This window comes from Saccopteryx leptura, chromosome 4 (assembly GCF_036850995.1).
Source record: "Saccopteryx leptura isolate mSacLep1 chromosome 4, mSacLep1_pri_phased_curated, whole genome shotgun sequence".
Lineage (NCBI taxonomy): Eukaryota > Metazoa > Chordata > Mammalia > Chiroptera > Emballonuridae > Saccopteryx > Saccopteryx leptura.
This window is the reverse complement of record NC_089506.1, coordinates 117,970,442-117,995,228: the sequence shown is the minus strand read 5'-3', so window position 1 is coordinate 117,995,228 and position 24,787 is coordinate 117,970,442. Positions and strand designations below refer to the sequence as shown.

Sequence of the window (24,787 nt, the reverse complement as noted above, 5' to 3'; positions counted from 1 at the left end):
CCACCTTGAGACAAAGCCTACAGGAAACAATCATGAAAACTACTATGCAACACAAGTCAATCTTTATTGAAAACTGCAGTGTTAATACATAACTCTTGTTACAATAAACGTGCTTTTAATAATTTTAAATCTGAGCTTATCTACTCATCAGATTGCATAAAAAATTAAAACAGTATGACTTTACACATAACAGACTGGCTCAGAATGGACATTCCATTCCTTTGTATTGATTGATGCCTAGGCCCAATGCAGAGGTGACGGGTGCCTTAACGCTGGAAGACAATGCTGACGTAAGCTTAAAAATGTACCAAGGAACAGTCTAAAAACAACTACTTAAAAAATCATTTAAAAATATTTTTAAAGGAGCCATTTCCTAGCAGGTCACAACCTACGTGGCTCCTCGGCACTTCCCCTCCCAGTGGCTGTCAGAGCAACCCTGAGGGTGCTCCGGAGTCAGGGCCTCAGGGCCAGGCCCATGGTCACTCTCTGCCTGGGAGATGCCAGCAGGGCTCAGGAAGTGCAACGGGCTGCCTGTCCTCTCTAACTTACACGCCCTGGAGGATGTCATCTGAAGCTCATTCGGTTCCCTGGACAGAGACATTTGCCTCTGTCTGTCCCTGTCCCAAGTGAGCTGATTTTAGTCCTGGGGACTCCTATAAAGTGATGCCACAGGTTTTCTGTTCTTCAAATGAATAGGAATGGAGAGAGAAATCCTCTGAAACATGTTACACCAACTTTGCAACTTTCGACCCGAATAAATCAGACCCCCTTCTGAAGCATGTCATCTGTAGACTACTCAGTCTGCTGCACCATGCACCCCACCACACACTCTGAGATGTGCCAGCCAGCGAGCTAACAGTCTGCCCTTCCCCTAAGCCAACCACACTCCTCTTACAGACACCCCACCCCAGGAAGGACCAGAGACCAGAAGTTTCCTCCCACCTCAAGCCATGCACCCTTAGACTGTCCCTGCCCCAATGAGGGGAGTCAGACAAGTGTCCTGTCCTGTCTGGGCAGTGCTCATGCCGGCAATGACCAGGGTGTCCAGCTGTGAACTGCCACGGGGAGCAGGTGGCCTACGTAATACTGTTTCCGGAGGGCAGGAGAAGCCTGGGTTGTCCCACTAGTGACACCGTCCATGCTTGCTACTGGTCTGCCACCACTGGCAGGCATGCAGACTCACATGAGGACAACACTGCCAGATATGAGCCTGTCCAAAGTGCCTTCAGAACATAATTCCTCACCACTGTCTACCAAGCTGCCCATGGTTCAGGATGCTGAAAGGCCAGGTGTCCAGCCCAAGCCTCAGGACCTTCCTCAATGTCCTAAAAGCACTATGTTAGCATTGCACACAAGAAACATTCACAGAATAGCAACTGGTAGGCCTAATAACCACACCAACAAGAATGTTCTGGAAATATTTAAGCAAAAGACATAAAAGGCTCTGGAAGTGCCTCTGTGCCTGTTACCAAGAATGGCACTGGCCTTGATACTGGCCTCCCTTCTCGGAGGCAGCGAGTTAATGGGACCACTGCTTGCTAATTGCTAAACAGTCAGTCATCCAACCCAGAGCCAAATAAAATTCCAATAAGCGAGAAACAGACCTTCTAAACTTTAGGGAAGAGGATATAAAACAAAACAAAACAGAACAAAATAAATATCCATGATGCTGTCCATATTTATAGGAATTAGGTCCTTTGCTTGCCCGTCTCAACTTCTACAAGAATAGAATTTAGCTAAAAGACTCTCAAATTAGGAATGTCACATAATAAAAAAAAAACAACTTATTTTAAATGTTCCACTATTGTGCTTGGGATATCAAATTATGCAACTTTATAATAGGACTTCTATTCATTAATTAATTTTACTAGAAGGAATTAAAAATGTTGCTAAGATGACAACCTGAAATACTTTTAGTGCTCCTAACTCAAGACTTGCACATGCCACACAGGCTCCTGTTTCACTACCGTAACTGGTGGCTGATGCCCTGACAGTTTCAAACTGAACAGAGAGAATCTATAACACAAAAGTACTTGGTAAAGTCTCTCAACTCAACCTGACCAAAAGAAAGAGTTTTAAAAACATCAGGAGACCATGTTTATGAAGGTGATGTAAATGGGGGGGGGGGGGGGGGGAGGGAATGCAATCCACTCTGCTTTCTCTTGAAACCACCATTTAACTTCATGCTCATGAAAACACTCACCCTGAATTTGCCAAGCGAGCCTGAAGAAGCCTTCTATGCAATGCCTAACAGCTTCCTCCTGAATTCAAATGACTCCACCCTTCCAGGGAGCCATGTAAGTGTGCACACATGCACTGTCGTATTTAAAAGCACACACTAAAATCATTCTCTCTTCTCTACTACACTAAATTGAGGAAGCTGAGTTTTCTGTTACTTGGTCAGTTCAGCCTTTGGAACCCTCAGACCTACAGCTATTACAAAGCATCCACTATACAAACGGAATCACAACACAGCTTTTAAGAAGTGTACAGAAACTGTGCGCACACACGCACACACACGGGTTAAGTGCTCATGAAGCAATTTAAAGTACTTATCAGTAAACACACTATGTTAACAAACATTAGGAATAAAGAATCTTTTCTTTACAATGATCCATGCAAAAATATTCCTAAACTTCTTATAAAATAAAATGTGAAAAAACATTACAAAGCTTACTATAAAAAATAAGGTTACCAAAGGCTCAGGGGTGGAGTGTCCCACTCACCAGCATGGCTGAATGCCAAACCAGAGCTGGAGCCCTGACCTAGCTGCCAGAGAGAGAGGAAGAGCAGGCCCTCACCTGAGAACACAGCGTCTGAAACAGCTATGAGCGGGACAGGGGCAGACACCCTCCTACACACCTGACAAACCGCTGAGAGGGTACAAACCCTCTTCCCACATTCCTATCAACTCTGTCTCAAAACGTTCACTCCCATCAATACAAGTTGAGCCCATCTAGGGAAAAAAACCACCCTCAATTTCTTATGAACAATATTCATATTTCAACACAAAATCCTTTCAAGGCGAATGCACTTGGAAGTGCAAAACCCTTGGAAGGTGAACGCACTCTGATGTTGCCTGGCTGCTCGCTGAGCACGCATGCTCTGCGTTGAGTGCCCTCAGCTGTGCTCACACCACAGACGCCAGGCTGTCTCCAGGTGGTCTCAGAGGACAAGCCCCCATTGGGTGGACAGGCCCAAGCATAGCCCTTGGCCCTATCTTTCTGTAACAAGTAATCAATTTCAAATAAAGGTTTGCTCCCCCTTAATAGTTCTTAAATATACAGCCTTTCTTCATAACACACAGCTGAAATTTTGCCCTTCTTTGTGGGGGAAGAACAGCAGCGCCTACATGTTTTCAATTAACCCAACATTTCTTAGGAAAGAAAAAAAGAAATGGTTTTCTAAGCTAAATCAAGGAGAGAATAATACCTCCTCCAAGTCTGTTTCTTTCACAAACCTTCCACCCCAGGAAATAATTTAATCCTACGTAGGTCTTTTCCAGTAAGATAGAAAACAGCATCTCTACCCATAAGAGATGTGTAATGAAAATGTATACAGCAATCCAGACAAACTGTGTCTTGCCCCTAAATAGACCAGCCACACAACTCTCATCTTTCATGATACCCTTTTCAGAATGTCCACATCACAGCAACCCCCTGCACTCTCCCGCAGGGCTGTCAGTGTGAAAGAAACAGACAGCTAAATGCTCAATTCCGTCCTTCCCATGGGCAGCCCACATTAACCCGAAGGCTGAAGAGCCACCTCAGAGATTTCAGATGCCCCATGAAGACAGTCACTTTAACACTTAACACTTGAAGACTCTGCATACATCACAACATTGTATTAGTGAGGACCAGTTGTCAAACAATATTCCATTCCTTTGGGTTTTGCATACGATGGTTTTGCATCAGTCAACTGCAGGTAGTTTGAGCAAGCTTTGTTTTTGTTTGTTTTTTTAAACATGCATTCAAATAGATATAATTTCAGAATACATTAATACTCCCTTTTTATCATTACAGTTAGCTAAAAAAATTGCCAGACAGCCCCAAACAGGATTTGCTTTAAAACCAACCCACAGTTAGTTGGAGACTAATGGCACTGAGGCCTGCAAGGCCAGGCCATAGTAGTGTTTAGCTAAGTGTCGAGAGCGTTAGGAAGAAAGTCCTGGTTGGAGGCACGAGGCCTGCAGCACCAGCTGTGGAATATCCGTGGTGTGACTGCACAGCTCCATCCTCAACCTGGTGGGAGACAGAGACACACACAGTCACAGAGCTGCTTGGGAAGAAGGGAGGCATTCCAGCTACAGGAGGATGGATCCCACAAGAACCAGAAAGGGCAGAGACGAAAAGGCCACTGTTCCTAGTCCCCGCAGGCCTCAGACTCCTAGTTACAATGAGCTACTCATCCTGAGGAGGCCGGTGCAAGGAACAATACATGGTGTGCGGAGTGAACACTCAGTGATCCCTCCTCCTTCCACTTGGTAGAGACCCAACATAAACAAAACCAGAGACTGCACTGACCTGGAGCATTTTCTCATTAGTGCTTAATTATGGTAGACCTGCCATTCTCCACTGGAAAATCAATGCACTTCAGTCAAGAGCCAACCTGTGCTCTGCTAGTCACTTACATTCGCAGGTGATCACCACTGAGGGGGCACGTAGCTGTAGGTGGGTGTTCCTGGACCCCGATACGTGGGCACAGTGACTGGGTGGGGGGCAACAGGAGTTGGGGAGTGGGCAGTCAGCAGGGTACCTGCAAGAAGAGAGAGTAGACCCTTACTGATCAACGTTATCCTGTTAAATTTAATTTTCTAAATAAAATTTTTTTTAAAAAAGTAAAAAAAAAAAAAAAAAGAAGAGAGAGTAGCATGTCTCAGTGGCAGGCAGCGCACAGCTCCCTCCTGTGCGGTGAGGGAGGTCAGGAAGAGGGCAAGGCCTTGACCTTAAGTGCTGTCAAAAAACTGAGTATGTAACAACTCAAAGATGTGTGAACACAGCAAGCTCATTTTGGTAATACGTTTGTAGAAATCTTTATACCTCCCTTCACTTAAGCATACTCAATTATTTTTGTGGATTAGATAATAAATGGCAAAATAAAAAATACTATTAATTCAGTCTTTAAAAAGAAGGAAATTTGTCACATGCTATAACAAGCATGAATCTTGAGGACATTATGGTAGATGAAAAATGCCAGTCACAAAAAGACAAATACTGTATGATTCCACTTATTAGAGGTCCCTACAACAGTCACATTGAAAGAGACAGGAGAACAGTGGCTGTCAGGGAGTGGGGGGCAGGGGAAAGAGGGAATTGTTCATAGGAACAGTGCTTCAGTTTTGCAATACAAAGAAGTTCTGGAGATATTTCACAACAGTGTGAATATACTGAACACTACTGAACTGTACATTATATAGTTATTATGATAACAAATGAATGAGGGAAGAATGGAGGGAGACTCCAAACTATGTAAGCTTCCGAGTACACGGAGATCAATGTACTTTTCCCTGTACCTGAAGGAACTCCACGGTTACCTGAGTCCGTCACCGGCAAGCGTAACAGCTTCACCCGGCTTCTCCTCCTGCACTCTCCTACCCCCGCCCACACTCGTCCAAGACCTACCTGTCCTCCCCTCCCTCTACCTGTCTCAAAGATGGAGCTTCTGTCTGTGTCACTACCTTTTCTGCCTTCAAAGATGGGAACTATGGGAAAACCAAATAAAACAGAGACTGAGCAGAAATACCTTTCTCTCTAGCATGATTTTCTTACACTGAAGTCTAGAAAACCTAGAGGGAACAATATTAAAAATAAAATAAAAACAGCCACGAGCAACCAAGTGCAGAGTGTGTAGCGGGCCCCCTGCCACACACACCTCAATGCCCCTGGCAGGAAACCTACTCCCTGGCTCCGCGCAGAGGTGTGCATCCTAGCCAGGGTTCTCGTTTCTCTGTGGTTTCCTCTCCTTGGGAGATAAAGTCGATGACTGCACAGGATTTATATTAGCAGTTGAGATCTCTAGCTTTCCTAGACAGACAGCCTGGCTGGCAAAGGAGCCCATGCTAAAGGGAAGGACCAAGAGGTCCAGCCCCAGCACGTGCGTCCCCTCTGCTCAGGCTTTTCTTGCTCACAGAAGGGATCGGGCCCTCCTCATTCCCACTGCCCAATGGCTTAGCTCGGCACCAAAGAGGCCTCTCCAATTCCGAGTGCCACTGGCCATGCTCTCCCAGGAGGGACTTGGTTCCTGGTTTATGACTCCACCCCCAGTCCCGTCTCCTCTCACCTGAAAGGAGAAGGGAAAAAGAAAAAGGGAATGTGCTGTTTCTCCTTCCCCACAACTCGAGACATGAAATCCAAGGCTCAGGGTCAGAGTGAGCTCTCCCCTCCCAGCTTTCACGCCACCACAGAACAGGTGACCAGGAGTTGCCTTACCTGCTGACATGGCCATAGTGGTCCCAGCCACCATGCCCATGGTGACCCCGTTGCCTCTTGGAGCAGGGATGGGAGCAGGGTACACTGTTGCTGGCATGCCGTTGGGCTGCACCACCGTGGTGTGGTGGATGACGTGGGGGGGTGCCGCGTACAGGGGCTGTGTGTAGAACGTGCCTTGCTGCAGGGAGGGAGAGAGACAGCTGCAACAGGGTCCACACCCAGGGGTCAGGGCCCAGCCGGGACCGACTACGCACAGTGCAGAGGCCTACCTGTGCGTACGGGCTCTGCTGGGGGTAGGCACTTCGCACAGGGTACACGGCAGTCTGGTAGGGGTTAGGGGAGGAGGAGTACGGTGGCACCGCCCCGCTGGTGGGGGAACAGGACACTTTGTAAGGTGTGCCAGGACTGTAACCTGAAACAGAGAAGCCCAGCATCTCCTCACAACTCACATCTGACCAGACATAGGGAAGGAGCCAACTGTGCGGGAAGGGGTAAAGTGGCTTTCCAGCCCTGACTGCAGTCAGGATCTGACACCACAGGGGCCCCATAGAGACTCCATCAACTGGGATTCCAAGACTCTGTCCCACCCCACTGAGGACCCAACACAAGCCCTTTCCAGTGGCTTTTCCATACAAATGTCCTGTCTTGGCCCATGCTGCCAACTTTCCTAAAAATCTCTCAGACTAGTGGCACCTGGCCTTGGCATACCCCGTAACTTTTGCGAAGTGGCCTGATGTCCAGCACTAGCAGCAGCCTAACTTGGTTCACAGCTTGAACAAAATGAAGGATAAAAATCATTACTATCTCAATAGATGCAGAAAAAGCATTTCACAACTCTCAATAAAATGGGCATAGAAGGAAAGTATCTCAACATAATAAAAGCTGTGTATGTGACAAACTCACATCTAGCATCAAATTCAACAGTGAAAAACTAAAAGCTTTTCCTCTAAGATGAGGAACAGGACAAGGTTTACTCACTCTCACCACTGTATTTGGAAGCCCTAGCCAGAATTAGGCAAAGATAAATAGATAAATGAATAAATAAAAGATATCCAAATAGGATAAGAAGTAAAACTGTCACTATTTGCAGATGACATACGCTTTTGTATAAAGAAAACTAAAGACTACCAATAAACTATTAGAAATTATCAAGATACAGTCAAGTTGCAGGGCACAAAATCAATATAAAAAACTGGTATTTCTATATACTAACTAAAAAGAGAAAAGAGAAATTAAGAAAATAATCCTATTTATAATCCAAAAAAAGAGTAAAATACCTAGGAATAAATTTCACCTAAGAGGTGAAAAACCTGTACAATGAAAACTGCAAGAGTTTTAAGAAATTGAATATGACACATAACACTGGAAAGATATTCCATGTTCATCTACTGGAAGCATTAACTTTGTAAAACTGTTCATATTACCTAAAGCAATCTACAGATTCAATGCAATCCCTATCAAAAATCCCAATGTCATTTTTCACAGAAATAGAACAAAAAATCCTCAAATTTGTATGAAACCACGAAACACCCCAAAAAGCCAAAGCAATCCTGGGGGGGGGGGGAAGGCTGGAGGTATTACATTCTATGACTTCAAACTATACTACAAAGCTACAATAATCAAGAGTGTATGAGCATTAACTATCTCTGAACCAGTGGCTGACCAGGTAGATCAAGATAGCAGAATAGTTCCTCCCTGAAGTTTTTATCATCACTATACCTCACAAAGTAAAAGTAAAATAGAATAGCATTGTTACTCCCTCAGTTGATTCATCAAGTTGAATGGAAAATATTTCAATTTCTTTATCCCCTCTACAAGTTGCTCTTCAATATTGTTCGCCAGATCAACAATTCTCTGACCACTAATACCGGAAAGCAGTATATAGCCTCAAGGTTTTGTGTGGCTTGAGGAACCAAAACTTCCTGAGTAACATTTAAGATGCAAGGCTTTACTAATTCTTCAATAGTGAATAGTTTTTTTGTTCTTGATATTTGAAGGACAGCTAAATAAGATGCTTGAAGCAGCAATTTGTCACTAGTTATCATTTTCTTCATTTGAATTTTTATTTGGTTGTGTAATATTTCAAAACAATCCAGTGGCTTCTCAGTAAGATTGCTGTTTCAAATGCAAATGACGAGTTAAGTTTGGAAGATTTCTAACACCTCCCCCACCCCCCCTTCACCCCAGCACAGCAGGAACCCAAACTCAGATAAGGCTGCATAAAGTTCTGATTCCATAGAGTTCTGATTCCTTCGCCTAAACCAGGTGACGCTCAAGCTCAGCTAGTTTCTGTTTGGAGAGAGAAGACCCTCCTCAGGTTTCCCTATATTATTTTGAAATTTATTAACTGCTATATTAAACTGTAAGTAAAAACAATGCCCAAGTTTGAAGACAAAAATTTTAATACCAGTGCTTAGCTAAAAGAAAGCTCTGTTTTCAGTTAAGATTGGCAAAAGTAATTTTTTGTTTTTTCTTTCTGTAGCTGGAAACGGGGAGAGACAGTCAGACATGCCCGACCGGGATCCACCCGGCACGCCCACCAGGGGCGACGCTCTGCCCACCAGGGGGCGATGCTCTGCCCCTCCGGGGCGTCACTCTGCCGCGACTATTGCGAGCCACTCTAGCGCCTGGGGCAGAGGCCAAGGAGCCATCCCCAGCGCCCAGGCCATCTTTGCTCCAATGGAGCCTTGGCTGCGGGAGGGGAAGAGAGAGACAGAGAGGAAGGAGGGGGGGGGTGGAGAAGCAAATGGGCACTTCTCCTATGTGCCCTGGCCTGGAATCAAACCCGGGTCCCCCGCACACCAGGATGACGCTCTACCGCTGAGCCAACCGGCCAGGGCCTGGCAAAAGTAATTTTAAAGACGAGAACAATTAAAAAGCCCCTCTCTCGCCTGACCTGTGGTGGCGCAGTGGATAAAGCGTCGACCTGGAAATGCTGAGGTCGCTGGTTCGAAACCCCGGGCTTGCCTGGTCAAGGCACATATGGGAGTTGATGCTTCCAGCTCCTCCCCCTTTCTCTCTCTCCCTCTCTCTCTCCTCTCTAAAAATTAATAAATAAAATAAAAAAAAAAAACAACAAGATAAAATGCCCCTCTCTCTTCTGCTCATCTAGTCTTTAAAGGGGATAAAAAAAAGAAATGTGATGGTTTCTATAGTAGATAAAGCAAATACTGCAAAATAACAACTGATAAATCTAGGTAGAGGGTCCTGTGGGCATTTGCTATGTTTCCTTGATTCCTCTATATATTTAAAAATATTTAATAGTGAATAAGGTGAAAAATTATACTGCCCTCAGATGGTGACACAGGATTGAGGGATTTAAGCCAGCCAGCAAATCTCCCTCAGTCAGGCTCGGGCTGAAGGGACAGGCAGACAGGCCTGGAGGCCCATCACGGCCACTGGAAGATGAAGACAAAATCCTGCTGAACCTTCAGAAACAGCTGTCAGCAGGAAGGCACAGCTGTTAAGCAGTCTGATCTGAAAGGTGGGCTGGCAGCTAGGTGTAGCTGGAAGAACTAAAGGAGGTACAACAACACACCAGTGTTCAATACACAAAGCCAGCTCTACAGATAGTCAGGGTTCTGCATGAGAAACTGCTTCATAGAAGTAAGAACAGGAGAAGCTATTTGAGGAAGTAAAAAAAAATAAAAACAAAACAAAACAATACATTCACGACCTAGAGGTACAACTGGAGAAAACAGAGCCTCAAAAAAACCAATCAATATTCCTGATTAGAGTCCATGACCATGCTGTCACTGTTCAAGCTGCAGAGAGCTTGGAGCTGGGCTGAAAGACAGCGGAGCCAGTTTCTGAGGACACCATGCAAACCAGAGTGGGGACAAGCTTGGCCTACAGCCCTCCGAAGACAGGTTCTCTGACTCAGAAGCGCTCCTTTGGCCCCAAAAACGCACTGGTAAAAAGGTGAAGTCCTTTACCTACAACCAATGGCAGGTAACCTGTGGTGTCTCTCTGCTTCTAGTGAAGGCTGAGGTGTGTAGCTGCAGAAATCCCTCACTGGCCCTAGAACCTGTCATCACCTGAGGTCCTTTATAAAGTGTCTCACATGCATGCTTTGTTGAATATAAGGGATGACGTCAAGTGCCTACTATGTGTATTGCATCTGTCAGAATGCAAAGTAGCAGGTACTCCAGTTCAGGCAGGAGAGAAAGTATGAATAAAAGCTAGGCACAAATCAAAACCAAGAACTATTTGGGAAAGAAGACATCATCTTTGGGTGTGAGCTATAGTCTGAACAAAGGTGGTCAGAGTGGAAAATGAAAAGAGATGAACAGAAGGACTTAACTGTTAACAATACAGGAAGAATTCAGGAAGAGGACACTACTGCTGCCTCCTGTCCAAGTTAACTGTGTGAGGCTGAGGTTCCTTTAAAGGACAAAGCGGTGCCCGGCCGCCCAGTGAGGCTGAGTCCTCAGTCAGAGCCTGGGCCGCCACTGCTGCTGCGGACCCACGAAGTCCGGTCCCGGTGAACAAAGCACGAATGAGTCAACATCAGAGTGTAGGTTCACAGAGGGAAATCCCACCATAAACTATCTTTACAAGGTTCAGATCCAAACCAATATTAATTTCAAAAATGTGAAAATATTCTCGTGTAGAAAATAACTTAAAAAATGACTTTTAGAAACCAAAAAACAAAATAAAACAAAAAAGACCTTCTTTTAAAACTATAACCAAAGTGCTAAAATAATCTTAAAAGAAATATCAAGAATTTTAGCAACATGGAAGTTCCACCTGTTCACAGAGCAAGATAGCTTTAGTTTCCAGTAATCTATACTCTTTTGCAAATACATGTTCAGGCACAACTACTTACCTGTAACAACCTACATTTAGAATGAAGACCTGTGTTGCGGAAGGACATCATTAGTCAACTAAAGCTTTGCATGCAGTCAGAGTTAAGCCCCCCCCCCCCCCAAAGAGACAGAGAGAGGGACAGAAAGGGACAGACAGACAGGAAGGGAGAGATGAGAAGCATCAATTCGTTGTTACGGTTCCTTAGTTGTTCATTGATTGCTTCTCATATATATGTGCCTTGACCAGGGGGCTACAGCAGAGCGAGGGACCCCTTGATCAAGCGAGCGACCTTGGGCTCAAGCCAGGGATCCCATGCTCAAGTCAGCAACCCCAGGCTCAAGTTGGTGACCTCGGGGTTTCGAACTGGGTCCTCTGTGTCCCAGTCCAATGCTCTACCCACTGCGTCACTGCCTGGTCAGGCTGGAGTTAAGCTTTGACTGCCCACATCAACAAGGCTAATCTTAGGAAACAAGGAACAGACCCCAAATCCTGATTCTCTATATAACCACTCCTCTCAAAGCCCACCCACCTAACAGTCTACCGCTGCTGCAGACCACGCACTTCTGTCACGCTGCACATGCAGCGTGCATACCTGTTTGGAAGGCAGGATTCGCTCCTGGGTACATATTGGGCGAGTAGGCAGGAGCTGCTGCTGCGTAGCCCATGGGGAAACCAGCTGGGGAAAAACAAAGAGAACAGTTGGATGTCATCACCTAATTTTACAGCCAGGGTTCCTGCAGACCCTGTCACTCTCATCTTCCTCACAGAACTTGACTGACTTGAATCCAATGGCACTATGTGGGCTGAACAGTCCGTCTCTGGTTTCTCCTTTCCTCAGAACTGTGACAGGTCACAATCCTAATCATGTCTTTTAAACCTATGAGTAAATGCCTACAATATTCTACAACTGAAAAAATTCAGCAAACTGAGTTAGAATGTAAAAAAAACAAAACGAAACTAAAGCACATGCAAGTATAAATCAGAAAACTTGCAATACTCTGGCAGCTTGACCCTGGCTGCCCAAGAGTTACAAGAGTGCTAAGAACACTGTGATGGAGGAGCTCTAACTGGGACCACAGACACACAGAACGGGGAAGAGCCAATCTCACGACCCACCTGCAAGCAACCTAACCTTTATTAATACAAAGAAGGAATCCTTCATAAAATCAAACCACAGTCAGTAACAATTCATGCGAACACAAAAGAAACAGCAAATAAGATATTAAGTGTTAAAGTCAAAATCCTGGCCACCAGCAGATGAGAGTTACGCAGCAGTAACTTCTGTGACGATGTGAAGTGGTTCCCAGAACGCATTAAGCTGACAAAGCTAAGTGAACACAACCTGCAACTCTATTCCAGAAAAGCACCTGCGATGCAGCCATGATGGGTACACGGCCAACAGTCTTCAGCAGCAGCACCTTCCAGGGCCACCTGGCCTAATGAGGGCTCCTCTCACAGCCAATCTTTGCCCCAGGGCTCAACACTGAGCTGGCTGAGACTTTGACAAATGTGTATTACAGTGCTTAGCACCCTGAATTTTATCAATCTGCCTGGTTTTACTCGGTGTTTCCTTAATAATACCACCAGCGAGTCATGGTAACACTTCATGTAGTGTTTCACCTGACCAGGCTGGTGGCGCAGTGAACGGAGCATTGGCCTGGGATGCTGAGGACCCAGGTTTGAAACCCCAAGGTAGCTGGCCTAAGTGCAGGCTTGCCAGCTAGAGCGCAGGGTCACTGGCTTGAAACCCAAGGTTGTGGCTTGAGCAACAGGGGTCACTTGTTTTGCTGTAGCTCTTGGTTTCTGAAGTAACTCCAACCTTTCATAGGCTTTTCCCCCAATCATTTTATTTCTTTCAGCTTCATATCGTCTGTGTATTATCCTGATGAATACTAAGGTTTAAGGTAACATTCACCAAAGCAGCCACAAGCTTCATAAAAGCAAAAAGTGCTTGTATGCCTAAAAGCTCCAACCAGGGAGTCTGACAAACTCATCATACGCTCATCGGAAATTATGCTATACTGACACTATCGCAGCAGCACTGCAATAAATTCACAGAAGTTTGAATAAAAATTTTTCCACTGAGGTTGAGGCATGGTAAGGGATGGTAGGTAATCACCACTATCCTCATCAGATTCTTCTGTCATTTTCCTGATAATTTCTGCATTCTGCATATTTCATAACATCTCTATTTTTACAGTATCTTGACATTCTGAACACTGAATAAAAAAGTTGATTGAATCTGGAAGTGTGATGTCCCTGTCTTGTTTATATGATTCAATCCAGTAATCCACTCCAGACTTTGCATTTTCTCCCAGTTTTACCACTTCAAATAATGTGGCTTCCCCTTTCTGTTGAGGGTGCCCATTAGCTCTTCTGTGGCCTGTTCCTGACTCCAGCTTCAATTCTACTCTTTTCTCCTGGAGATTTTCAAGGTTTCTTATTTGTAGATGGAGGCCAGCCATGATGACCCCTTTTTCTTTTTCCTTTGACCTGTTTCCTCAAGTTTGCTGTCAGCATCAGAATAAGCAGTAGTTTCATTAGCTGAATCCTAAAACACTGGTAACTCTGAAGTCATAATTGCTGGAGAGGTGTTTCCACAACAGAGCAAAAGAAGCAAGTGCAGTACAGCTTGAACTGTGGTGGTACAGTGGATAGTCGACATGGGACACTGAGATCCCAGATTCAAAACCTCAAGGTCACCGGCTTGAGCAGAGGATCATCGCATGATCATATGGTCCCTGGCTTGAGCCCAAGGCCAGTGGCTTGAGCAAGGGGTCAATGGCTTGGCTGGAGCTCTGGGTCAAGGCATGTATGAGAAGCAATCAATGGACAACTAAAGTCATGCAACTATGAGTTGATGCTTCTCATCTCTCTCCCTTCATGTCTCTGTCTCTGTCTGTTTGCCAACTCCCTCTTGTGCTAAAAAAAAATCAAGTGCAAGAAAACTCAAAATTTTACAAATAACCTCAAACGAAATCCTCAGCTGCCCATCTGGCACTACAGCTGTTGACCTCCAAACATCTCCAGTGTATTATTCCCCATTGAGGAGGTTTTGGGGGGTGCTGGTTATGTGGGAACACTTTCCAGTTGGGGATTACACACATGCCAATCATTATGCTCTTTTAACAAGTTTGTGGGAAAGCCTCAAAACCTGGACTAGGAACAAATGCCTCTAGAGCAGTTCTTCATCTGCCACTGTCAGGTGCTCCAGGGAATACTGCAGCCTCAAGACTTGATTTATGTTAGTTTCTCATATGGACCCCCTGGGAAATACAATATAAAGTTGAGTCTCAAACATCCCTGAATGATTACATATTGTTAGGAAATATTTCTCCCCCCATCCCCATACCCCAAGCAAAAACTAATTTCCTTCTGGGCCAGTGAATGGGCTGCTTCAGTCTATCTCTTCACTGGGAGTAACACCCTCTGGAGAAACCAGACTGAGGACAGCTCCCTCTCCAACTGCCAGCCTCACTCTCTTGTCCCCACGTGGGTTATCCAAACCCATAAATAGCAAATGCACCCAGGACAGGCACAGCATCAGCCCAATAGCCAAATATACTGGTTTTTATATCACTTTCATATTTACCTGCAGATGTTTGTTTCTCTTACGTTCTTACAAGTTCAGTTACATATATGTGGTGTGTATGTGTACATATGTGTATATGTGTGTATATATATGTATACATTTTTAAATATTTCATTCAATTTTCTAGGTTTATTTTTTTATCAAGATTTTAAGGTTATCTGTCCCACTACATTATCAAAACCCAAAAGGAACTGTAACATTAGAAATAATTATCCCTTGTTCAAAGTCATCAACTAGGACAACCATTTGCTATTTTTGACCAACCAGCTCCTATTCCCCCAATTTTGTTTCACCCATCCCTCACAGCCCCCATTTGGCTAGCCAACTCTACTAAGGATGGGGAATGCGGCTCAGACCTAAATTAATCAGCAGACCTCCCTCCCTGCCCAGGGATGGAAGCTGAGTCCAAAGCACAGGACTGGTCTGAACAGAGATCAAGGTGACCATGGGCTTTCCTGTAGAGCAGAGATAAAAAGGCTATTCAAGGGACTGATGGTGAGGGTTAAACACAGATCACAATGGGAAGACGTGTGACATGTGATCAACAATGAGCCAATGCTGAGGAAGTAATGCTGAGCCCAGGATGCAGAGAAACTAGATCCTAGTCCTAAACCATTGGAGCCATCAGCACTCTTGATCTCTCAGTCCTATGAGCCAATACAGCTCCTTCCTTGTCTAAGCCACTCTGAGCTTTGTTAACTGAAAGCATTCTTAGTGACATAGGCATTCACCAAGTGCTCAAAGTTCAGTAATGAAAACAAACTGTCCTTGCTTACCTGGATAACCAATTCCTTTGGCATTTGCATAGGGAACCCCAGAAGAACCAGGGCTATAAACAGGATTCATGACTTTAAGAACTAAAAAGAAAAAAAAGTGATTTAGTCAAACACTAATGTTCTTAGGTTTTTCTTCAGCATCAGTCTCAAGAAAGCAGGTCGCAAATGTCCTTCCTCTCCTTTACATAAACAAGGCAGCTCATGCTGCTGCCAACCAACAGTGAGCAGAAAAACAACAGTGAAGCCCTCAAAGGCACCACCAGGACCCTGTAGACTTTCCTGTTCTGCTTCAGTTCATCAGAAGGTAAGAAAGAAAGTGTTCTCTGTGCTTAAAACTGGGGAGAAAATCTGTAAATAACCTAAATGTCCTTACAACAGAATAGTTAAGTAAAGCAGATCTACCCATAACAAGAAATTAACAAGCACTTGCTTTTTATAGAAAAAGTGTTTAAAAACATAAGGCTGATATACTGTTTAGTAAAAAAGAAGAGTACAATATTGTATTATGCAACAGGATTTGAATTTGTACCCACACATACAGGTATGGCAACCTCAGCACAATAGAAAAAAGTCTGGTAGGAAATAAAAAGATGAAGAGTAATTGTCTCCAGAGGGGTGGGTTTAGTATTCTTTTCGCACTTTTCTCTATTTCTTAAATAACTTCTGTAAAATATACATATATTTTCTAAAAAAGACTACAGTCCAGCAACTCTATTACCCATTCAACACTATCAGTCATAATTTTTTCTTTAAAAAGCTCAAGAATTTGCTCAGCAACAATCATGATTTTACCCCTTCCCTGACAGAAATGGTTATCCTGAATATTAACCTGCAAGATCCTCTGAATTTCATCTCCCACTGTATTTTTAAAGTGTGAGCTTAATATTTTAGTACTCTCATCTAGTGAGTCACTCACTGATTTACGTGGCAGCAAGGGTTAAGGCAACTCGAACAATAAAAACAACACAGGGAAGAGTGGGCAACAAGTAATAGTACATCTGAGCTCTGTACTTTCTGCTCATTTTTTCTGTGACCTGAATCTGCTCTAAAAAATAAGGTCTATTTGAAAAACAAAAACACTTAAAACAGACATGCAATTACTTGTTTAGCCTTTCCCATATCCCTAGCTAAAATGTAGTCAAATGCAAGCAGGAAACAGGACTTGGACCTATTTACTGCAGTACCTCCGGAACCAATAACGTCTGGCACAAAATAGGTGCAACTACCTGCTGTCTTTCTAAAAAACACATGCACCTCAAAACTCTGGGTATTAAATGCCTTTACAAAGACAAAATATGAAAACGAACCCTTTAAATTTCCAGTTCACCTGACTCATTTAGAATATTCAAAATCAAGCAATTCAGTATGCAAAGAAACATTCTTAGTCACATCTTTAACCTTTGTAATGAGTTCTACTCTAAATTAGGAATAAACTGGGCCATCAGTGACTGGGACAGTCACTATCTGAATAACTGCCTAATTTCTGTACATTCTAAACCAAAGGCAGATGCCAAATTTGCCATGACATCTAAAACTAGAGCTGAGAGGTAAGTCTAGATCTAAACAGACCTTCTGCAACGATGCAGATATCCCCTCTACTGTGCTGTCCAATAAGGCAGCCATTAGCTAAAAAAAACTACTGGGGACCCAAAAACTGTGGCTAGTGCAAGATTTGAATTTTCAGTTTACCCTTTGAGTAGTACAATGCATGTACATCCTTGTGCCTCCTGACCATCCAGAGTACGATCGATTTATTTTAAAAATGTGTGAGGCAACATTAAAAAAAAAGCAAGTGTATGTTCTTCTTGTTTCCATAAATTGGTTATCAAACAAACATGATTTTAAATTAATAAAACTTAACTGGAACTAATTTCATTTTTTTGGAAAAAACAAAACAACTCAGTCTTGGGGGTCAGCAAACATGAAAAAAACTCACTACCCAAAGGGTCAATTTCAGTTTAAATTTACTCACATGTGGCTAGGGGCTACCACAGTGAACAGTATAAGTCTACAGAACAGAATAGAGAGTAAAGAAGGATAGCAAGGTATGTAACAATTAAACAAAATCAATTGTGAATTTTTACTGTGCAGTTTAAGAATAAGCAAATTGGCAACTATCAATTCCTAATACCCTGTACTTTCAACCCATTCTTGATAGATCTACAACATAAGAATTATGGAGTCCCTTACATATTTCATCTATTTTTCTGGTTCAACTATCATCTCTCAAAAAGTCAATGTTGGCCCTGGCCGGTTGGCTCAGCGGTAGAGCGTCGGCCTGGTGTGTGGGGGACCCGGGTTCGATTCCCGGCCAGGGCACATAGGAGAAGCGCCCATTTGCTTCTCCACCCCCTTCCCCTCCTTCCTCTCTGTCTCTCTCTTCCCCTCCCGCAGCCAAGGCTCCATTGGAGCAAAGATGGCCCGGGCGCTGGGGATGGCTCCTTAGCCTCTGCCCCAGGCGCTAGAGTTGCTCTGGTCGCAATAGAGCGATGCCCCGGAGGGGCAGAGCATCGCCCCCTAGTGGGCAGAGCGTCGCCCCTGGTGGGCATGCCAGGTGGATCCCGGTGAGGCGCATGCGGAAGTCTGTCTGACTGTCTCTCCCCGTTTCCAGCTTCAGAAAAATACAAAAAAAAAAAAAAGAAAGTCAATGTTTCTAAAAACTCTATTCCTCTATTCTGTGCCAGAATCTAATTTTATTTTCTTAACTGAATTCAAGACAAGCAAAGCACTATGCAAAGGTCATAGAGAAAACAAAAGAGCAAGTCACAGTCCCTGTTCTGAGTTTACAATCTAGAAAAGTACTATTCATACTTAGAACTTTCTGTTAAGGTAGAAATGTGTGGCCCTGGCCGGTTGGCTTAGTGGTAGAGCGTCAGCCTGGCGTGCGGAAGTCCTGGGTTCGATTCCCGGCCAGGGCACACAGGAGAGGCACCCATCTGCTTCTCCACCCCTCCCCCCTCCTTCCTCTCTGTCTCTCTCTTCCCCACCCGCAGCCAAGGCTCCATTGGAGCAAAATATGGCCCGGGCACTGGGGATGGCTCCGGCTATAACAGAGCAACTCCCCGAATAGGCAGAGCATTGCCCCTGGTGGGCGTGCCGGGTGGATCCTGGTAGGGTGCATGCGGGAGTCAGGTTACCTGTAGGGAACCAGTAGGTGATCAGAAACATAGGTTAGGTTAGAACCATTATGTGGAAAGCCTTCCGGGTGGGCAGAGCAGGAATGTCAGCTGGTAGGCAATGAAGCTCATGAAGAGCACGGAAGTTAAAAACAAGCTACCCGATGACCTGGCAATTCCACTCCTGTGTGGAAACTGCCCAAGAAGAAGTAATAATATACATCCACACAAAAACTCATATACAAATGTTTATGAAAGCATTACTCATAATGACCAACAATTGTAAACAACCCAAATCACTGAACACCACAAGGCTCTCCTATAATGACCTGACTCACAGTCTAAACCAGGGGTCTCAAACTCAACTCAGCATGTGGGCCGCAGAGCAAGATCACAGCCCTTCGGTGGGCCGCACTAGGTCTACAAAAGGCAACTGTTATGCAACACTTTTCTCACTGCAGTTGAAAACAAAAAAAAATCAGTACAACAAGCACAATCGTACATGCAGTTTACTCAGTGTCACAAAACAACCAGAAACTGTAGTTCGCATCACAACTGCTGTTAACTAAGCTAATATCTAGCTAGGATGCTAGAGAAATGAAAAATACAAGTAGGCCCCTAGGCTTACTTAATTTTATCCAAAATATTTTGAACTTCGTGGATTAGTCTGCGGGCCGCACAAAATTGTTCGGCAGGCCGCGAGTTTGAGACCCCTGGTCTAAACCATAATAAAAATGTTCTCTACATTTGGCCACTAAAATGGACAGAATTGCACTTGAATTCTAAATACCATTAATTCCAAACTACCCAGAGGTTACCTTCCCTGAAAGAAAACTTTTATTTCCCCAAAGGCTAATAATAAATATTTCCTAAAGTATTTAAATAAAAAATTATAGGTAATAAAACATAACAGGATTGATGAAAGAAATGTTGCAGTTCCCTCTACAATTCAACACAAGAGTTTGCACCAGGTAATAAAAAGACAAATTCTGTAAAGAAATGTCAACAGCTCCTTCAATTATTTGTTCAAATGAAAAATTCCTCCCCAGTATGGTGCCTCAAAGGTTGGCAAAATACCTTATTAAGCCCTGTCTCCCTGCATCTCTCTAGTGCCTGGCACAAAGGTGGCTCACAAATATCTTCTGAATGTTCTTGAATAAAAGAACTATCAACAGATAATGTAGGACTTTTCATGGCAATAAATATATTAAGACATTTATTTAAAATCTAATTCATATTGTTGAAATACATCTATTTATTGGTTAGTGAATATGAAAGCTGAACCCACTGACCAATCTTACCATCACTAAGTCAAAGTAGAACATCACGTGCATCCTCATGCAAAGACATTACTCTGCACCACCTACAGTGTAACTGCTATAAAAACACTAACGTCTGATCCCAACAGAGTTACACCTAATTTCTGGTTTCCAGGAAAAGACAGGACAGGATTTGGAGGAATATGCCTAACAATACCATAAAACAATCAGACAAACCCTAAAGGTGGGGCTTTTGAGTCAATAGTCTGTAGAAAGGTGGAGGGTGAGGAGGACAGTTCCAGAGTAAAACAGATTTATACATAAAAGCTGTAAGTGCCTGATCAGTGCTGGTGCAGTGAATAGTGTTGACCAGGGATGCTGAAGACCCACTTTCAAAATCCCGAGGTCACCAGCTTGAGCTCAGGGTTGCCGGCTTGAGCTCAGGGTTGCCAGCTTGAGCATGGGATCATTGAAATGATCTCATGGTCGCTGGCTTAAACCCAAAGGTCGATCCATGGCTTGAAGCCCAAGATCACTGGCTTGAGCAAGGGATTAAGCCACGCCTATCAAGGAAGGTATGAGAAGCAATCAATGAAAAACTGAAGTTCAGCAACTACAAGTTGATGCTTCTCATCTCTCTCCCTTACTGTCACTGTCTCTCTCGCTTAAAAACAAAAAAAACAAGCCATAGGTGGATTTTGTTTGTATCCTGATTTACATTGAGCCCTGGCCTGCTACATTGAAAAAAACTGTAAAATAGTATTTTAAAGATTTTGAGATACAACTGAATATGAACTATGTATCAAATGACATCAAACAATTTTTAATTTTGTTCCATGCGACAGCATTTTGGTTAAAAAAGGATGTCCTTTTAGAAATACGTACTAACACACAATAGGATTAAAATGATATGATGGCTATAATTTAAAATATTTCTGAATAAAAGAAAAACTACAGTAAAATGCTAATAATTGTTGCACTGAGATGCTGGGTACATGGCCATACAATGTACTGTTATACACTTTAAATCTGCATAATGAAAAAGGGGGAAAAACCACCATCACTACTGTGCCTAGGATTCTAGTGCCACTGACCACTCAGAAACCCTCCATTTCCCAGTCTGATTAGGTTGGTATGAACCAAGGATCCCAATTCAAGGCTGGATCCCATAGGTATCATTTTTTAAAAAAATTATTGATTTTAGAGTGACAAAGAGAGGAAGGGAGAGGCAGAGAGAAACATTGATTTGTTGTTCACTTATTCATGGATTCATTACTTGATTCCTGTATGTGTCTTTACTAGGGATTAAACCTGCAACCGTGGTGTTTCAGGACAATGCTCTCCCGACTGAGCTAACTGGCCAGGGCCACTTTTTTTTTTTTTTTCTTTTGTGACAGAGACAGAGGGAGAGTCAGAGAGAGGGCCAGGTAGGGACAGACAGACAGGAAGGGAGAGAGATGAGAAGCATCAATTCTTTATTGCGGCTCTTAGTTGTTCATTGATTGCCTTCTCATATATGCCTTGACGGGAAGGGGGAGCTACAGCAGAGCGAGTGACGGAGCCCTCACTCAAGCCGACAATCTTGGGATTTTGAACCTGGGTCCTCCATGTCCAAGTCTGAAGCTCTATCCACTGCGCCACCACCTAGTCAGGCAGGGTCACTCTTTTTTAAGTTTCCCATTTGAAATGACTGAAATGTCAGAGTTCTATGAGTGGTTTGACACCTGTATCAGAAGAAAAATCTCAAATTTATCTTTAATAAAGGCAGCAAAAAGTCTTTGATTTGAAAATGCAATTAGTAATCAGAAGGAAAGTATATTTGACTCATCACTATACTACTTTCTCTAGTTTCAAAACATGCTATGATCTAAATAAAGCTCCCACATGAAACAGTAATTATAAAACTTTAAAGGCCTTATACATTAGTATTCCATATCATCAAAACTAATCTCAAGAGGTTTAAATTCTATCTCTAAGACACCAATATACAAGATATGATACCCTTTCAGACAATCAACACTGGAAACTCTCTGTGATGTACGATATCATCAATAGTACATATATAGGAGGAAGTTCCCAACTCCCACAAAACTTGACCTTCAATACCAAGGTTTGCAATCTATTGGAAGAAATTCATGTATTTCTGCATAGAACCAGGGAGACTTCAACGGTATATAGAGTGACACATGCACTGTGTTTTAAAATTGCTCTCAACTAATCCAGGAAAAAAGCTGTTTACATAAGACAAGTTTAGTCAACAAAAACTTTCCTTTAAACTACAGAACCTATAAAAATTAAAGTAAACCCCAATGCTAATCCTCTGCTTCTGTGGCATTACACCAGAGGTTCTCAAAGTATGCGCCCTACATGATTTCCAGGTGCACTCTATGGTATTCCAGAGAAATATGTGTCTGTTGGGGACCAAAAAACCAACAGGGCTTTTGGAGTTTAGATTTTTGGGGGACAGAGGTGTGGGGAATTGGCTGTAAGCTGACAGTCTGCCCAACCCCCCCCCCCTCCCACCTCACTTGCCTGATTAGGTTGTAAAAGGCTGTGGTGCTGGATTGTTTACACTACCCCCCATATTCCCGGGAAAGACTGGAGGCAAGTTTCTTCTATCCTTTGTTTGGTGTCAAGTTAAGACTATATGTATAGTGGGGGGTTTTCTATACTCAACACAATTAAGAGTGAAAAGAGAGGAATTCTTCAATGTATTGACAAGGAAATGAGAGTATGCCTTTCAAATATATGCCCAAACATTGAAGAAATCGCTAGGACACGACACATCAGGCTCGTTTCTCATAAACACAAGATTGAAAAAACTTAACACATTCGCACCGGGACCTGCCAAATTTACTAAATCTTACTAAGAATGTATCTATATATATATAAAAAAATAACTTTTTTGTCATTTCTTAATTTTTTAACCCCTCTTTTTTACAAATTCTAAAAAGTATAACAAAAAATGTAACAAGAATGTTTTTTTTTTAAAATATGGAACACTTCACATATTTGTGTGTCATACTTGCACAGGGGCCATGCTAATCTTCTCTGTATCATTCCAATTTTAGTATATGTGCTGCCGAAGTGAGCACAAAATTGTTTTTTAATGTCAGAATAAATTTAATTTTGTCGTATTTATTTCATTTAATTACGATAAAAGCACATCTGGACTTTATTTTTTCTTTACTATTTGACTTAATTATTATAACATATTTCTCAGAAATTTGTATATAGTGTGCCTACAATTATTTGTAGGATTTTAACTGCACTCCGACTTCAAAAAGTTTGAGAACCACTGCATTACACCACTTCACCATCCCAGTGTTTGAAAATTCATATAGCTTTGGAACAACAACACGGTCTAACCTTAAAATGGAAATGAGCTGAAAGGCAGTTGGGAGGCGGAGTAACTGAAAATCCGAACAAAACTAGAGGACAGCCTGAGAGCAGGGGTAGCATCTGCAGCACAACATGCCTTCTCCTTCCTCCTTCCTCCTTCCCCGAGTGGCAGACAATTGCCCGACACCCCCCCCCAATACTTCCAGGATTCCCAAGGACAGGAGGCAAAAAGAGGGGCGCTCTCTGCTCAGCATTTCTAAGTCTGTGCTGTACCCAGCGGAGCCCAAGGAAGCAGGCTGTCTCCAGCTCTTCAAGCCTGCAGGGTCCCTTACTAGACTTAGTTTCACAACACGACTCAAACCTAAATAACGTGTGGAAACACTCGTTGCAAACCCGCGTAGTTTAAAACAAACAAAAAAACATAACGGGCATCACAATAACTTTAACATTAGAAAAAAATACTGAACTTCAAATTGTTCAATTCTTGGCTGTTAGTGCCATAACAATCCACTACATCTATACTTACCGAAGTTTAAAAATGTGCCCCTAATTATAGCCAAACCCCCCCAAAAACTTTCCATCTAGTTTTTCATAGGCTACTGCGGACAGTAACTTCAAATTACATAGACGAGGATCATTTGAAAACTTAAGTAGCGGGAACCAGACACACCTGTTCATTTAAAAATTTGTTTTTATGTACGACTTTAACTACACTAACTCATCCAACCCACGAAATGCCCACGCATATACACTAAAATAGAACCCCTGTCTGTAGGCAGGTGGTAGAGTTACACCTGTTTTTCAAAGAACTCAGACAGGGTGGGCCACGACACGTCCTTTCTGCAGAAAGCACCGAACGCCCTTCAAGCTGGAGGCAGATTGAAGGTGAACAAAGTGAACACTTTGCACAGAGGGGTCGGTTATTAGTCAGAAGCACCTAAGTTACGGAAACCACCCGCCACTTCCCCATTTTTCATCCGTCTTCCTGACCCAATCTCAGCCCTGAGGGAGGCCCAGGGAGCATCCCGCTGCAGACACCCCACCTGTCCACGCCCGCTCCGCCCGCCAACCTGGCGCCGCACCCAGCTCCCCACCCACCGCAGCCCAACCTGGCTCGGCCGGGACCCACAGACTCGGCGCGGAGAGCGCCAAGCGCCGGCTCGACCTTGGTGCTGCCCCAGAGCCGCCGCACAAAGCGCCGCACTTCCGGCCGGGCAGTCGCGCGCCCCGCCCCGGGCGTCCACCGCACTCACCGCGCGGCGCGGCGGCCCGGGCCTTGAGGACCAGCGCACGCCGGCTCAGGACGGGCGTGCGGTGCGGCTCCGCGAGGCGCTAACGCCGCGGGGGCCTGCTCCGATGCAGGCGCACAGTGGCCAAGCCCGTTTCTGCTGCCGCCACCCCGGCCCGACTCTCCTTAGCCCGCGGTCCCGGCCGCCGCTGCGAAGCCACGAGCCTCCAACCTCAC

General features: G+C 43.9%; 1 protein-coding gene and 1 non-coding gene across 5 annotated transcripts; both read right to left on the bottom strand.

The window, feature by feature from the left end:
* Nucleotides 1–45: 45 nt before the first annotated feature.
* On the bottom strand, nt 46–24,787 carry FAM168B (family with sequence similarity 168 member B). 4 transcript variants are annotated; one of them, XM_066381096.1, is made up of 7 exons: nt 24,576–24,782; nt 15,606–15,686; nt 11,830–11,913; nt 6,698–6,840; nt 6,429–6,606; nt 4,631–4,755; nt 46–4,241 (listed from the first exon to the last, which is right to left on the bottom strand). In XM_066381096.1, the coding sequence occupies exons 2-6, from the start codon at nt 15,673–15,675 to the stop codon at nt 4,643–4,645; spliced, it is 588 nt and encodes a 195-aa protein (XP_066237193.1). In that variant the 5' UTR covers nt 15,676–15,686; nt 24,576–24,782; the 3' UTR covers nt 46–4,241; nt 4,631–4,642. The 4 variants fall into 4 exon arrangements, with proteins under 4 accessions (XP_066237193.1, XP_066237194.1, XP_066237196.1 ...); XM_066381097.1 differs by lacking the exon at nt 24,576–24,782 and adding an exon at nt 24,432–24,557; XM_066381099.1 differs by lacking the exon at nt 11,830–11,913 and having other exon boundaries at nt 24,576–24,787.
* On the bottom strand, nt 22,969–23,075 carry LOC136404606 (U6 spliceosomal RNA). The gene has a single exon (XR_010751328.1). It is a non-coding gene; the product is annotated as a U6 spliceosomal RNA (small nuclear RNA).

Excerpts from the sequence above, each read along its gene's own strand:
- FAM168B (XM_066381096.1), bottom strand. The coding sequence starts at position 15,675 with ATGAATCCTGTTTATAGCCCTGGTTCTTCTGGGGTTCCCTATGCAAAT. Across the intron at positions 6,841-11,829 it reads GAATCCTGCCTTCCAAACAG|GTTACAGTCCTGGCACACCT; the intron begins GTATGCACGCTG and ends TCTCTGTTTCAG. Across the intron at positions 4,756-6,428 it reads CACTATGGCCATGTCAGCAG|GTACCCTGCTGACTGCCCAC; the intron begins GTAAGGCAACTC and ends CTCTTCTTGCAG.